Source organism: Daphnia carinata, unplaced genomic scaffold, assembly GCF_022539665.2.
Source record: "Daphnia carinata strain CSIRO-1 unplaced genomic scaffold, CSIRO_AGI_Dcar_HiC_V3 NW_026453105.1, whole genome shotgun sequence".
Lineage (NCBI taxonomy): Eukaryota > Metazoa > Arthropoda > Branchiopoda > Diplostraca > Daphniidae > Daphnia > Daphnia carinata.
The window spans coordinates 36,040-50,673 of NW_026712534.1; the positions used below are offsets into that span (position 1 = coordinate 36,040).

Below are 14,634 nucleotides of genomic sequence, written 5' to 3' on the forward strand. Positions count from 1 at the left end.
CATGTGAAAAAACCCAAATAGAAAAATCGGATGGTCTAATCACGGGTCGGAATTGAGCAAATTATCGTTCACCCAACCTGATTTTAGTAAGATAAATTATATTATTTGTATTTCATAGACACAGACATAGACAGACGTGTGAATACTCCTATAACACGATATTGATTTCTGTTCATCAAAGACCAGGAGACAAAATAAATCCTTCACCAGCCAAACAAAATAAAAAATGCACCGTGGTTAACGTGAAAAGCGAAAGTAAGGTATTTTATTCAACGCCCAAAACCTAATTTGCTCTGGCGAAATCTAGCTGCCAAAACAACTAGGTCAACTGAATGCTCTTTGCCTCTCACTCGACTATAAAAGTCCAGGATGGAAGGACTCAGAAAATCAGTTGTTTATCAAACCCTCCTAATACAACATGAAGCTCGTAAGGCATTTCATCTCTTATTCTTATTTTGAAATAAAATTAACTTTATATTTAAAACGACATTTTCTGACAGTTCATCGTCGCCGCTTTCTTGGCCGTCGCTGCCGCTGTTCCATCCAGCTACAAGCCGGAGTACAACGCACCCGGCTACCCAGCCCCAAGCTACCCTGTACCGAAGTACACTACTCCTAGTTACCCCGCAGCGGCCTATCCTGCACCAGCCTACCCTGCACCAGCCTACCCTGCACCAGTCTACCCCGCACCAGCTTACCCTACTCCCAGCTACAACAAGGATAACAAATACGCCGACATCACCGCCACCAGCCAATCTGACGAGCGCAATCTCGATGGCAGCAGCCAATGGAGGTAAATCTATTTCATACTTTATACTCATTATTTTAAGAACTAAAGATAACCCTTAGACAAATTTTATTATTTCAACCGATAGCTATGCCCAATCTGACTACACCACCCGCGAACAGTCTCAGGTTCAGAAGAAGATGCAAGGAGTCACCTACGATTCCTACGGCAAAGAATCGTACGGTGAAGTCCTAGGCAACACCAACAAGGGATCTTCTTACTGGGTTTCTCCTGAAGGCGAGAAGTTCACTTTGACCTGGGCGGCTGACGAAGCTGGATTCCAGCCAAAAGGTGATCACTTGCCCGTCGCTCCCGTCCACGAATATGAGCTCCCAGTTGCGCCTGTTCACATCCCTTTCAACGGCAAAGGCTATAAGATTTACTAAATTATATAAAATCCTGGCTGAACACATTATTTAAATTTATGTTCTGAATGCACTGGCATCTCTTGTATTATCGGTACAAAAAATACATGTGAATATGAATGTCAATCTAAAATCACGTGAGAAAGGAGTGGGTTTGTGCGTCGTAACCGTATTAACTTTAACCACATTTTATAATCGACGTGGGCACCTATAGTTTCTTCGATTTAGAATTAAGTGCTGGTTCCCAATGCAACCAGCCAACGTAGTCGCAATTTAAAGTTATTCAAACTGTTCCGATCCTTAAGTCACTCTTTCATCCATTATCGCCTTGCAATTAGCATCAGATTTATCAATGAAGTCGAATGATTAACTTTACCTGTATAGATATTTACGAACAGGCTTCTCTAAATTTTTTATTTTAAATTTAATAGAGCTAATTTTAAGGAACATGAAAACAAGGTGGGATCGGTCGAATTACCGGTCGGTAATCCGTGTTGACTCTAGCTTCCTTCATTTAGGGGTACAGCGTTCGCTTTCAATTCGAGCCAAGGTTGTTCAGACTATACGGATCTTTACGACAGTCTTGAAGGCATTTCGACATGGAATGAGCGTCAGACAATCTCCAAATGGTCGGACTACGTTCATCACAATATAGCCACCATATACCATGAGTGCAGCCATGTGTAATAGCATATTGTAGCTAATGTGGATCTTTACGACAGTCTTGAAGCCATTTCGACCTGGAATTAGCGTCAGACAATCTCCAAATGGCCGTACTACATCCATCACCATATTAGCCACTGTATGCCATCGCACATAGTTGTACCGAGACTTGCCGTCCGATTATTTCTTGAGCGATTATCGGTAGCCGTCGATAATCGCAAAAAAAATGATCGGCGATCATTCGTCTGTTGAAAAAATTTGATCGGCGATTAAATTTCTTAGCGATTGTTTTTCCGATTATTTTTGAGCGCCATCTAGCAGTAAGAAAATAGCTTAACACTGTTTAAATTGAAAAAAATTGAAAAAGTGAACATTTCAAAAAAAAGCGTCTGCTACAAAAATGACAAAGCTATGAGTAGACTTTCATATAGTCTCAACTACCGTTCATAGATGTCGCTAAATAATCGAAAAATAATCGCGATTAAAAATTAATTTTTTTCCACTTTAATCGCCGATTGCGATTATTTTTAAATAATTTGATCGCCGATTAAAATTTTAATCGAAATCGCAATCGCGATTAATTTTCAATCGCGATTACGGCAGCTCTGGGTGTAACAAGCATTCGTGACGGGAATCTAGCAGTCCCGCTACAAAATTTGGAAACTTCTCTTCGGTTTGGCGCTAGGTGGCAGGTAAGCCGCACATTCACGCATATCTTCTAATTTCTTTAGTCGTCTGCTGTGTAGTGTCACATCAGGAATTTTTCAGGAGCAAACAACAATCAATGGTATTTATAATATTATCATTGATTGCTTTCAGCCAACAATCAAGCCAAAGGTATTCTTTTCTCCGCCATGCATCAAAGAAGCCTTGTGTGAGACCTGTCTTCGGTTGTGTACAAATCGACAAAACTTATGCTCACACAGAGAAGTAACGTTTTTCAAACTGTTCATGCCCTGCGTAATAATGCTAAACGTAAATGGAGACATATCATACTTTTATTTCACATCAGTAAATTAAACTTGCATAGTACGTTCGTATTTGAAGGCAAGAGATCCGGCATGAGCTTAACGATTTTTAAGGCCTCGGTGTACCAGGTATTAGCTGACGTTGTTACATGCACTGAAAGACCTTATTTAAATACACTGAGTAATCGCTTTTCGTTGTCGCTGAACTGCCGCAAACCAAACGTACAGGCCTTTGTTGCACCGACGATAAATGCGTAATAATCCTTACATGAGCTACCGAGTTGAACGTAGCGGATTTTTCTTTCAACAGTAAAGTCTCACGTAGTCCAATGATTTTACCATCATGCGTAATAGGACGCAGGGGGAGGGGTACACACTCACGATATTTCCCTAATGTATGGAGTGGGTGAGGGGGGTTATCCTTACGGAAATAATCCTCTCATTATTACGATTTCCACCCTCTCATCTCTTAACCTAGGCCATCTGGGCGGCGTCCAACCCATAGAAAACAACTTGATTTTTATTGCAACACACGTGGAACACAACATGCTCAACTGCTTTTTCAAATCGGCTGCATAATACAGTAGCCCCCCAGTTACTAATTCAGGAGTGTTTAGACAAAAAAACGTCACATGAGAAGCCGCCCAGCATCACCATCACCATAGTTTCACTTATTTATTAATTTGTCTCATGAAAACTGATAAGAATCAAAGTCGGCTACTACTTGAGACAGACACTGGTTCGTGAACTAACGGTGCCAAAGTTTCCGCGTGACCGCTCCATATGCGGGCAGGACAACTCGGCCGTTCAGATTTTGTGTATTTTAAAATTTCTAGATGTTTTTATAATTTCAGAAAAATAATTTACTGCATCTAGTCATTTTGCTATGGTTTTAAGCATATGCTGCAACTTACAGTTCATAAAGAAACGTAGTTGTCAGTAACTTGGTCTTTATTACCTTCTATTTTTATGTCTCTTCCCAGCAATCATGTGGCTCCCACAATTGCAGGGCCTGCGAGTACACGTCCAGGTTAGGGAGCTGAACTGCCAGGTTGCCAGTTCCCAACAGAACGTGGTGAGAAACAACAGAATGCAGTCATTACAAGGTGCATGTGGTAAAAAAAAAAGAAAATAAAAGATTGATGTTCTGTGTTATTGCAACTGTGGGGAAAAAATAAGTTGAAGCAAATTTAGGATCGTCATTATTCATTTTTGTCATTTATTGTTAATCCTGTAATTCTAGGCTTGACATGGCGTTATCATTATAGGACGTATCTTTATTTCCCCTGTAAACTGGTGAAAATCAAGGCGAAAGGTTTCGATTTGTGCAACAGTAGAGAATACCCTAGTTTTCACAGATTATGTGGGTTTCAATCGCAATCGCCAACAGCCGGAAGGGAAGAGAATGTCTTCAGGTACATGACAACGTCATTAAAGGACGGGTTACAATATTGTTACGTTGGCAATATCCGATTCGCCACTGCAGTAGCGACAACAGCGCTAGGACGGAAACCCCGCCCCAATTATGGCCGTCCATTGGAGCACCACCCTCGTCGCCGGATATAAAAGGGGCGATATTGCACTTCTGTGTGGCTTTTTGATTAATTGGTTAGGGCAATTAGTTTGCAGTTGTGTTATTAATCCTTTTGGTGAAATACACATTATCTTTTAATCTGAAGCACGACGTCTCTATCTTGGTACAAGATCCGTCCGTGACATGGTGGAGATGCAGGGTAACACCTGTTAGGCTGAGTAAGGTAAGCGCAATTGTTGTTCTTTTCGCACGGGTCTTGGGGAGTTTTTGAATAAGGAACTTGGAGGCAGGTGCTGTTTAGGGGTCCTTGGGAAGTGTGACCGGCCGGCTAGAAAGTGCCTTAAATTGCCGTGGTACAGGACCACAGACCTGGCCGATTTCCTTGAATCGCTGTTAGGTTGAAGACCCGTCCGAGTAAGTTGTTGAAAGCGCGTAGTAAAAGCCCGACAGGCCTACCATTGGGTGGGAGAGAGAGACGTAGCTCGGTGGATGAGAACGGATCCGCCTAGGCAGAGCAGGCGTTTACGAGGGTTAGCCGCGTCCCCGATAAGCGGGGAAGGACAACGCAGCGTTGGTCTTGACGGAAGTCAGGCGGAATCTCTAAAGAGAGTTACAGAAGTAGGGGCACAGACTGCCCAAGCGATCGGCCATACCATTCCGAGAAGAGAAATCGTATCACTGAACCCGATCGGAGAATCGAACGCGAGGACAAATTCCTCTTGTAGGTATCGGAAGCTCGTTCAGGAAGCAAGATCGAGAGATAGTGGTGTAGGAGAACAAACGTGTATTGATCCGAGGGAGCAACAGGAGGTAGCCGAAAAGCAAGAAATCTTTAACGAGTGCTCAAGGGAAGGAAGTGATAAGGGGTTAGACGATTTTTCTGGAGCTTTACCACTCGTGATAGTACCAACGCTTGAAATGGCCCAACGTGCTGAATTTAGAGGAAATGATGGACCTCCCGCCCGTGCACCTGCACAGGCAGGAGGAGCCGTTCAGCGTGCACCGGCTCATCCATCGCAGTATCGTGAAGCACCAGTCTTCCGCGGAGGACCAGACGACGATGCCGCTGAATGGATGGAACGTTTCGAGAGGACCGCCAATTTCAATGGATGGGGTTCCGCTGAGAAAGCGGAATACTTTGGCTTATTCTTAGAAGGTACAGCAAAGGATTGGCTAGCTTGTCAATTAGGGGAGGTTGTCTGGGACGATGTTGCTCCGGATGACGCCGAACCCGGGATAAGGGGCCTACGAACCCGATTTTTAGATACATTTCGATCGGAGGATTTCGACCGTTATCATAAAGCTAGGCTACGTAGCCGAAAACAGGAGGCCTCGGAGACGGTCGTAGGATATTTCTACGACGTGCTAAATCAGTGCCGTAGGTTGAACCCAAGGATGCCTGAAGCGAAGAAAATAGATTATCTGTTGCGTGGGCTTAATTAGCCTTTGAAGCGAGAAATGACCATTAAACAGCCCCGGACGACAGATGAATTTTTGAAAGCACTCAAGATTTATACTAGGGCATATGAGGATTCAGAGAAACCAAATCAGGCAGTTAATTTTATGGGACAAGCGAAGGATCCTATTCCACCCAAGCGAGTCACGTATGCTGACTCCGAAGAAAGGCAAACTCCGTTGAAACAAGAAGCCTACGAGTACGACGCAAAGCGAGACGGCACGCGCCAAGGGTCGCATGACGAGTTAAAAAATTTAATACGCGATATGGCAGCTCGGATAGAAGAGCTGGAACGAGGCACTAAACAACTACGCCTGGGAGGGAGAGGGGAGAAACCTAAACCCTCCCGAACAGCAGACGGAATGCCAATCTGCCACCGATGCGGACGCTCCGGTCATATTGCTCGTAACTGTGAGACCGATTTGAGTAATATGAGGCCACGATCACCAACACCCAGTCGGAAAGGAAGGGAGAACGAAAGGAGACCAGATGGACGTGATGTGGACCGACGCGGACGTGAGAACTCGAGACGAGATGGAAGCCAAGATGGGAGGAGAAACGTAAGTCGAGAACGCTCGCGTTATAATAGGGACGATAGTAGGGAAAGTCGTAGCCCTAGAACGGTTTCTAGACCTCCAGCGGACCGTGATCAGGGTCAAATGGCGGTGGGAATGATTTCACTCGAAGAAAAAGGGAAGAAGAAAGATGAGCTTAAGGAGGCTGAAAATGAAGACAAAGGGGCTGGCTGTGAGATGGAATCGCTCGGAGAAAAGGGGGAAGAGAATTGTAAAGTCGAAGAGGGCATAAAGGATAAAGGAGAAAACGTACCGATCTATTTGACCTACTCTCCGCGTCTCATATTCGAAGAAGTCAACTGTAAGGGATTGGCCGTCAAGGCAGTTATTGATACTGGAGCCGTAATTTCAGTTGCTTCGCCAAGCCTGCAAGAAAAGCTAAAAGCACCGTTGGTGGAATGGGAAGGACCGGCCATCATTATGGTAAATGGTCAAAGTACACAACCTCTTGGTGCCATTCAGTTGGAAATTGAACATCGGGGCCACAAGGCCAGTGGAAAAATCATTCTCTTGGAAATGAAAGGAATAGAACTACTGTTAGGGAACGATTTTTTAAGCCAGTTTGAGCGATTGGTGGTTCAGTACAAGAAGACGGGGGCAGTGGCATCTCTAGGTGAATTGCCAGTGAATGTAATCAACGAGCAGATAATCTCGCCTCCAAAGCTGGTAGCCAAGATAGGAAGAATGCTGCCACCAAGAACCTTTGCTCTAGTGGAAGTAGAGCTTACCGCACAAGAGAAAAACATTTGGATGGTAGAGCCTTCGGACAAGTTAGCTCGAGTCAAAGGCATTACTACTGGGAAGGTACTTGTGTCCAGTGAATCCCCGCTAAACCGAGTGTTTGTTGTGAACTTAACGTACCAGAGAGCCTATATCCGAGAGGGGACCGTTTTGGGACAGATGGAAGAAATGGAACCTGTTGTTGTGACAATAGATTAGGAAGAGAAAATGGGAATAAAGGATGACGAGGAGAATCTAGCCGTAATGGCACTCAGTCGAGGAAAGTTCTCTCCGTCCAGCGTCGCCCCTATTCCCAGGGAGACATTCAGGGCTAGGATTGCCGAAAGCTTATTACCCCCAGAAACAGAGAGATTGATTGACCTGTTAGAAGAATTTCATTCATGCTTCGCGCTGGCCGATAGTGAGCTGGGAGTTTGTCGTGTGGCCAAGCATCGAATCGACACGGGTAACACACCACCAGTTCACCAACCTCCGTACAAAAGCGCATGGAAAGAACGAGCCATTGTACAGCGACAGGTCGACGAGATGCTGGAAAAAGGTGTCATTGAGCCTTCCACCAGCCCTTGGGCATCACCAGTTGTCTTGGTGAAAAAGAAAGATGGAAATTGGAGATTCTGCGTGGACTATTGGAAGCTAAACGTCGTCTCTGTGCAAGATGTTTACCCACTACCGCGGATTGAGGAAACCCTAGCCAGGATGGGGAACGCCTGCATTTTTTCGACAATGGATTTAGAAAGCGGATACTGGCAAGTGCCTATGGACGAAGCTGATAAAGCCAAAACAGCATTTATCACGCCCGACGGGCTCTACCAATTTTTGGTAATGCCGTTTGGTTTAGCTTCCGCTCCCGGAACATTCCAACGGATGATGGACCTGGTACTAGCCGGGCTCCGATGGACGATCTGCCTCGTCTACCTAGACGATATCATCATCTACGCGGGGGATACCAGGGAACATCTAATACGACTCCGGCAGGTACTGAGTGCCTTACACAAAGCTGGATTAAAGATCAAACTAGTAAAGTGCCAATTTGCAGCCCGAGAAGTAAAAGCCTTAGGGCACGTAATCAGCGGGGAAGGCATACGCCCAGACCCAGAAAAACTAAAGGCAACTGAAAAATTTCCGTCTCCGTGTTCCTTTCATAAACCCGCTGACCGACTAAAATGTGTTAGGAGCTTTATCGGACTCTGTTCGTACTACAGGCGATTCATTGCGCAGTTTGCGCATACTGCTAAACCCCTAACAGACATGTTTAAAAAAGGGGCATGCTTTATATGGCAAGAACCTCAAGAAGAAAGCTTCAATTTATTAAAACAAGCGCTGATCAGAGCCGCTACGTTAGCCTATCCTGTTTTTTCCAAACCTTTCAAGATCCATCCTGACGCGTGCGATTACGGTCTTGGAGCGGTGTTGTTACAACGCATCGACAACGTGGAGAGACCCCTCGCCTACGCGAATCGCCTCTTGACAAAAGGCGAGAACAATTATTCCATCACGGAAAAAGAATGCCTCGCGATGGTCTGGGCGGTGAAGAAATTTAGAAGCTACATTTGGGGAATTGAGACCGTGGTTGTGACTGACCATCACGCGCTTTGTTGGCTGTTAAGTAAAAAGGATCTGGCCGGACGTTTGGCTCGTTGGAGCCTGCAATTACAAGAATTTTTACTAAGGATTGTACACCGTAACGGTAGACTGCATACGGATGCGGACACGTTATCGCGTTATCCAGTCAACATTGTCACAGAAACAGATGTGTCACTAACCTGCATAGTGGCAGCCTTAAGTATCGATCATGACAATAAAGAGAAATTACAACGCGCCCAGTAAGAGGAATGGGATCAAGTGTTTGCTGCAATCAAACGAGGAAAACTCCGAGGGCAGTATCGGATTCAAGATGGCCTGTTATTCCGCGAGAAGATCCTCGATGATGGACGACTCCTAAAACTGTGTGTACCCCAAACATTCATAGAAGAGGTTATGCGCGCTTGCCATCATGACATCACGGCTGGACACCTCGATTGAGACGCACTCTAGCGAAAGTGCGAGCTCGTTACTATTGGTGGAAAATGGACGAAGACGTTAGTAGATTCGTTCGCAGTTGTCGAGAATGCCAATCACGTAAGTCAGTGTACCAGCGGCCAGCCGGGTACATGGAAGTAATAAAAACAGAACGTCCGTTTGAAAGATTGGGAATAGATATCCTAGGACCGTTCCCACTATCAAAAATGGGGAACAAACACATCGTCGTGGCAGTAGATTATGTTACGAAATGGGCAGAAACTAGAGCGCTTCCGAGTGCCGACGCCAAAGAAGTGGCCGATTTCCTGGTAAAAAGTGTGTTGTTACGTCATGGCGCCCCGCGCCAGCTAACTACGGATAGAGGCCGCTGTTTCATCGCAGAACTCACCCAACATGTGGTGAAGGCCATGGAGACTAACCACCGTATGACAACGGCCTATCGTCCGCAAGCGAACGGCTTGGTGGAACGGCTGAATCACACGCTGTCTGACATGCTTTCAATGTATGTCAGCTCAGATCATCGGGACTGGGATGAGTCACTACCCTACGTGACGTTCGCGTACAATACCAGCCGTCAAGAGACCACCGGAAAGACGCCATTTTACTTGGTGTATGGGAGAGAAGCCGTTCTCCCCATCGACGCTATGGTGGGCGCGGATCCCAACCCTGCGTCGCCAAAGGACAGGGATCCGACCAAATGGGCAATCGAACGTCTCCAACAGGCACGATTGTTAGTGCAGGAGCGCGCAGCCCTTATACACCGTGACCAAAAGGAACAATATGACAAAAGAAGGAGAGAAGCACCCACTTACCTGCCTGGAGACGAAGTTCTGGTGTACAAACCTATTCGAAAGGTAGGAAGGTCGGAAAAACTTTTGCATCGATGGTATGGTCCATATAAAGTGGTACGCCAGACCACCCCAAGCAACTACGAAATACGCCTAGGCCGCTCGCCCAAAACAGAGATAGTACATGTCGAGCGTATGAAATCATTCATTGATGTCGTTGGAACTCCGCCACCGCTCCCCAAGCCGGACAGCAAGGATGTATCCCCGGAAACGTCACAATCTAACTTACACGAGGCGTCGCCAACTGCCGCCCCAGAAGGGTCAGCGACCCCGGAAACTGACGATGGTCAACGGAATCAGGAAAGTGATGCATGCGTGGGGACCCCGCCTGCAGAGGAGACGGTACCGGAACCAGGAATACCAACAGCAACCCCGGATGGGACTGGTTTAAGACGATCAGCTCGAGGAAGGATACCGAGGAAGCAATTCATACTAGCACTACCATTTTTCCTTTTGTTTTTGACACTAAACGCACCGTTGAAAATATCGGCAAAAGAGATCGTGGCCTACCAAGGAGTAATCTTCAAACCCGAAAAAGATGTAGCCTTCTCAGACTCAGAATGGATAGTTGTCTCCGACTTCACCTTCGACACTCTAGAAAAAGTCATTAAACAATTACAGTTTATATTAGAAGTGCGAATGGGTACATTGATTTACCGGAACGACGCCTTGGAAGACAAATTCAAAGAACGTTTTCGGCGGCAGCTGAATGTTCGCACACAGGTAGAAATAGCAAAACTGCGTGAAAGCCATCTACGACTTAATGAGTTGAAGGTGGCCGTTGGAATAAAGGATCCAAGAAGGAAGAGAGCAATAGCTGATGGCGGAGGAAAGATCCTAAACTGGCTGTTTGGAGTAGCCACGCAGGAAGACCTAGAACATGTGAACGAGAGAATAAACAAATTATCCACAGAAACCACGTCAATTGTGCACGCCATGGAGGTTCACGCATCTCTAATTAATGAAACCTTGTGGGAAACTCAGGCTGCAGCAAAAGCCATCGGAGAGTTACGGGTCGCCTTTAACCACGTCGAAGCCGAAGCGTGGAAGGTCAGCCAACAAGTTGGAAGTTTTCAGCAAGAGATGGAGCGGCAAGCGTCAGCCACCGAGAAAATCGATAATGTCTTTCGACACGTTCAGAAATCCCTCGCTTGGATAGACGAATCGGTGACCAATTTCGCCGTTGGACTAGCGACAATGGCGACAGAAAGGCTACCAGCTACGCTTTTTCCGCCTAAGCAAGTAGAGTTAGTGTTAAAAGAAGTGAAAAACACCTTGCCAACGGGTTGGACGCTGAGTCCTTCAATCCAAATGGGTGATGTTTGGAAATTCTATAAAGAAGCCACAGTTTTAGTAGCCGCGGTAGATGACTTTTTAAGGATCTTTATTCACTTACCTGTGTTTGAATTTCCATTTAGCTTTACGCTTTACGAAGTGGTTAGTCTGCCGCGCCCGGTGAATGATGCGACACAAGGTGCCCAATTTCATCCTTTACCACCGTATCTGGCTGTGGCAACCGATCAGCAAACATTTGTGGAACTATCAGCAAAAGACGCGTCTCGTTGCTTAACATCGCCCACGGCAATTTGTCCAATAAGTAGAGCCATCAACAAAAAACACCGCGAGCCGGGATGTGCCATGGCCCTATTTTTAAAAGATGAAGAATTAAGTCATAAGAATTGTGCAACCAAATTGTCAAAGTGGGATGGACAACAGACGGCGTATTTGGAAAACCGTCGCTGGGGTTTTTCTGCCGTCAAAGATACTACAATTACGATATCCTGTCCAAGTAATCGACGAACGTCAAATACAATAATCAAACGAGAGTCGTTCGACATATTCGAAGTGCCCATGTCCTGTTCGGCATATACAGATGACTGGATCTTCCAAGCCAGCCTCAAGAAATATATCCGCCATTCTTCAAGCAATAGAACACTCCCTTCTTTAGCCGAATTAGAGGAAGAAGGACAAGTGTGGCAAGAGGACAAGGCACCTGATATCACAAACCTACGGCCTCGTTATATCACGGACTGGAACAATGGCACGTTGTTATCTCGCCGCACGATGACGCAAGCACGGATTTCCCTGATGGCACAACACTTACGCTCATTGGAAGAAGAGGAGCAAGAGAGAAAAGGCGTCGATCATCTAGGGACAATTCGTTACCCCTACGAATGGGTCGCCGTACTGCTGGCTGTATGTACCGGCCTATCATTATTCGCGTTCTTCTCTCGCCGCTATGCCCTTTTCACGCTCGGAAATCTATCCAACCGAGTGGCTGAATTGGAACGCCGCCTTGCGACACATGAAGCGTTGATAGAGGAGGAAGTGTAATTCTACCTGCATTGGAGTAATTTTATGTGTGTTTGTAGTCCCACAGTAGTCTGATTTTTTTTACTTACTCTTTTTGGTGTTCACATTACTTTGTAGTAATTGATGGTTCCTTTCACTCCATTTATTTGTTAAACTCACACAAACATCGGCACTAGAACGGCACTTTAGCAAAGCAGCGGGCACGGTGTCTTGTAGGATCGAGAGTTAAGAACAGACTGAATAGCGTGGGTAGAAAAGGACGCTAACTCGCCCACGCAATCTCTTGGCTGGCCGATGAGTATTTGTACCGCGAGCGCTAGATGGCGTGGCGGCTGCCCAAACTTTTGTTCGTAGAAAATGCTTTTATTTACTTTATCCCCTTTTATAAGTAAAGTCCATGTCGTGTAATCCCTCTCTTCCCCGTAACACAAAAAAAAAAAAAAAAAAAAAAAAAAAAAAAAAAAAAATTACATTTTAGAATTCGACACAAACGCGATCGGGACGAGTCGCGACTTAAGGTGGGGGATGTTACGTTGGCAATATCCGATTCGCCACTGCAGTAGCGACAACAGCGTTAGGACGGAAATCCCGCCCCAATTATGGCCGTCCATTGGAGCACCACCCTCGTCGCCGGATATAAAAGGGGCGATATTGCACTTCTGTGTGGCTTTTTGATTAATTGGTTAGGGCAATTAGTTTGCATTTGTGTTATCAATCCTTTTGGTGAAATACACATTATCTTTTAATCTGAAGCACGACGTCTCTATCTTGGTACAAGATCCGTCCGTGACAATATTATACCTCATTTCTTATTACCAATGCCACAGGCTAGTGGCGTGCATTAGGGGTGCAAAATTCTTATAAAATGAGGATAAAACAAATATGGAATACGTCGAATGGGCTCATGGAACAGCAACGGTAGTATATCGAGTGTCACACAGCTGTTCGCTATCAAGTCTACATTATTTTACAATCATGGGTAAGTATCACGTTTTCAAACTTAATAACACGTTTTATTAATAAATTCGTGGTAGATTCTTTCAGAGTTTTGACTTTTCCTTCAATTAGTTGCACCATTTTGATAAGGCCCTCTGTTTGATTCATTTATTAAATCGCATTCGTTTTCCACTTGTAGCTAACTAGGCCATAAGGCTGCTGTTGGCTGTTGTATCTTGATGGCTGGTGAGTCCATGGGTGGACCAATGGGCTCGTTTTCTTCTGGATACTATACACCACTCCGGCGTCCTATACGACACCACCCATACCTATACGACACCACCCTATACGGCACCTGAGCACTACACAGCGAAGAAGCCGAGTATTACACAACAGCATACGCTACTCCAAGCTACTACACCGATGCTCCTAAATACTACGCAACGAAAGCACAGGAGCATTATACAATGGCCGTGTGGGTATCCATCAGTTCTCACCAAGGAAAATGATACTCTCTCGATGAGTGTATACAAGGAATATGCACGCGAGGGATATCGTGTTTGCAACCTACTAGCAAACCAGTTCAGTGGTTTCTCATTTATAACGGCCTGGACGAAAGTCAATCAAAAAAGTATGGTTTCTGAGATTATGAAACTGTTATATATAATATTCAGTGGTCGCCAAATCATAAACGATTTAAATCGGATTTTTATGATTTTGATTTAAAAATCATTTTTAAAATGGGGATTTTGATGATGATTTTATCGTTCACACAAATCGATTCCAAATCAAAATCAAATAGTGTTTAGGTTTACTTTAAGTACAGGCCCATTAGCCATTGTTCTTATTCCCTTTTGACAGGATTATAACAGAACATAGTGTTTATAGTAAAGTATCTAGTGCTGAAGTGTTTGTGAGGATAATAAAAACATGGCTTCAAAAGAATCGTTAGATGAAATTGATTTTGAGGACATTAATGTTGTTGGCTTAGAGCATAGTTCGACTCAAAATTCTTTCTTGTGGTTCAAGGTGGGTATTTTTTCCCTGTTTGTTTTTCCAAAAGATTTGACTGATTCAACTCCCCCTTACAACCAAAACATTCGTGGGAAGTGTGGATTGTGTAAGAAATTGATTTCTGGGCGTCGAGGTGCAAATACCAATTTTTCGAGACACTACGATCAGGTATAAACAATTTTATGCGAAAAGTATTGATTCTTTAAACTATGCTATTTAGATCCACCCGTCTGAATATTCCACGTTCAAGCTTCAAAATGAAAAGGATAAATTAGCAGAGAAATCTGAAAAAAAAAAACGGGTAGAAACCCCTGCCAAGACTAAACTTACTGATAGCCAGAAAATTGCAGCTAAAGCTAGGGCGAGTGAGTTTTTTGTCCGAGCTCCACTTCTTATAACTGAGCAAGAAAAAATC

The 14,634-nt window shown here is 44.8% G+C and overlaps 1 protein-coding gene across 3 annotated transcripts in view; it reads left to right on the forward strand.

Moving 5' to 3' along the window:
- Positions 1–396: 396 nt before the first annotated feature.
- The window catches only part of LOC130699945 (endocuticle structural glycoprotein SgAbd-1-like), a 42,893-nt gene continuing 28,655 nt past the window's right edge, over positions 397–14,634 (forward strand). Inside the window, exons 1-4 of one of the 3 annotated variants that reach the window (XM_059497465.1) lie at positions 397–427; positions 501–615; positions 661–793; positions 876–1,230. In XM_059497465.1, the coding sequence (XP_059353448.1) occupies positions 419–427; positions 501–615; positions 661–793; positions 876–1,173 (555 nt within the window). In that variant the 5' untranslated portion in view covers positions 397–418 and the 3' untranslated portion in view covers positions 1,174–1,230. Of the gene's footprint in view, positions 428–500; positions 619–660; positions 794–875; positions 1,231–14,634 lie in introns of those variants that run through there. The other 2 variants (XM_057522002.2, XM_059497463.1) reach the window with 2 other exon arrangements.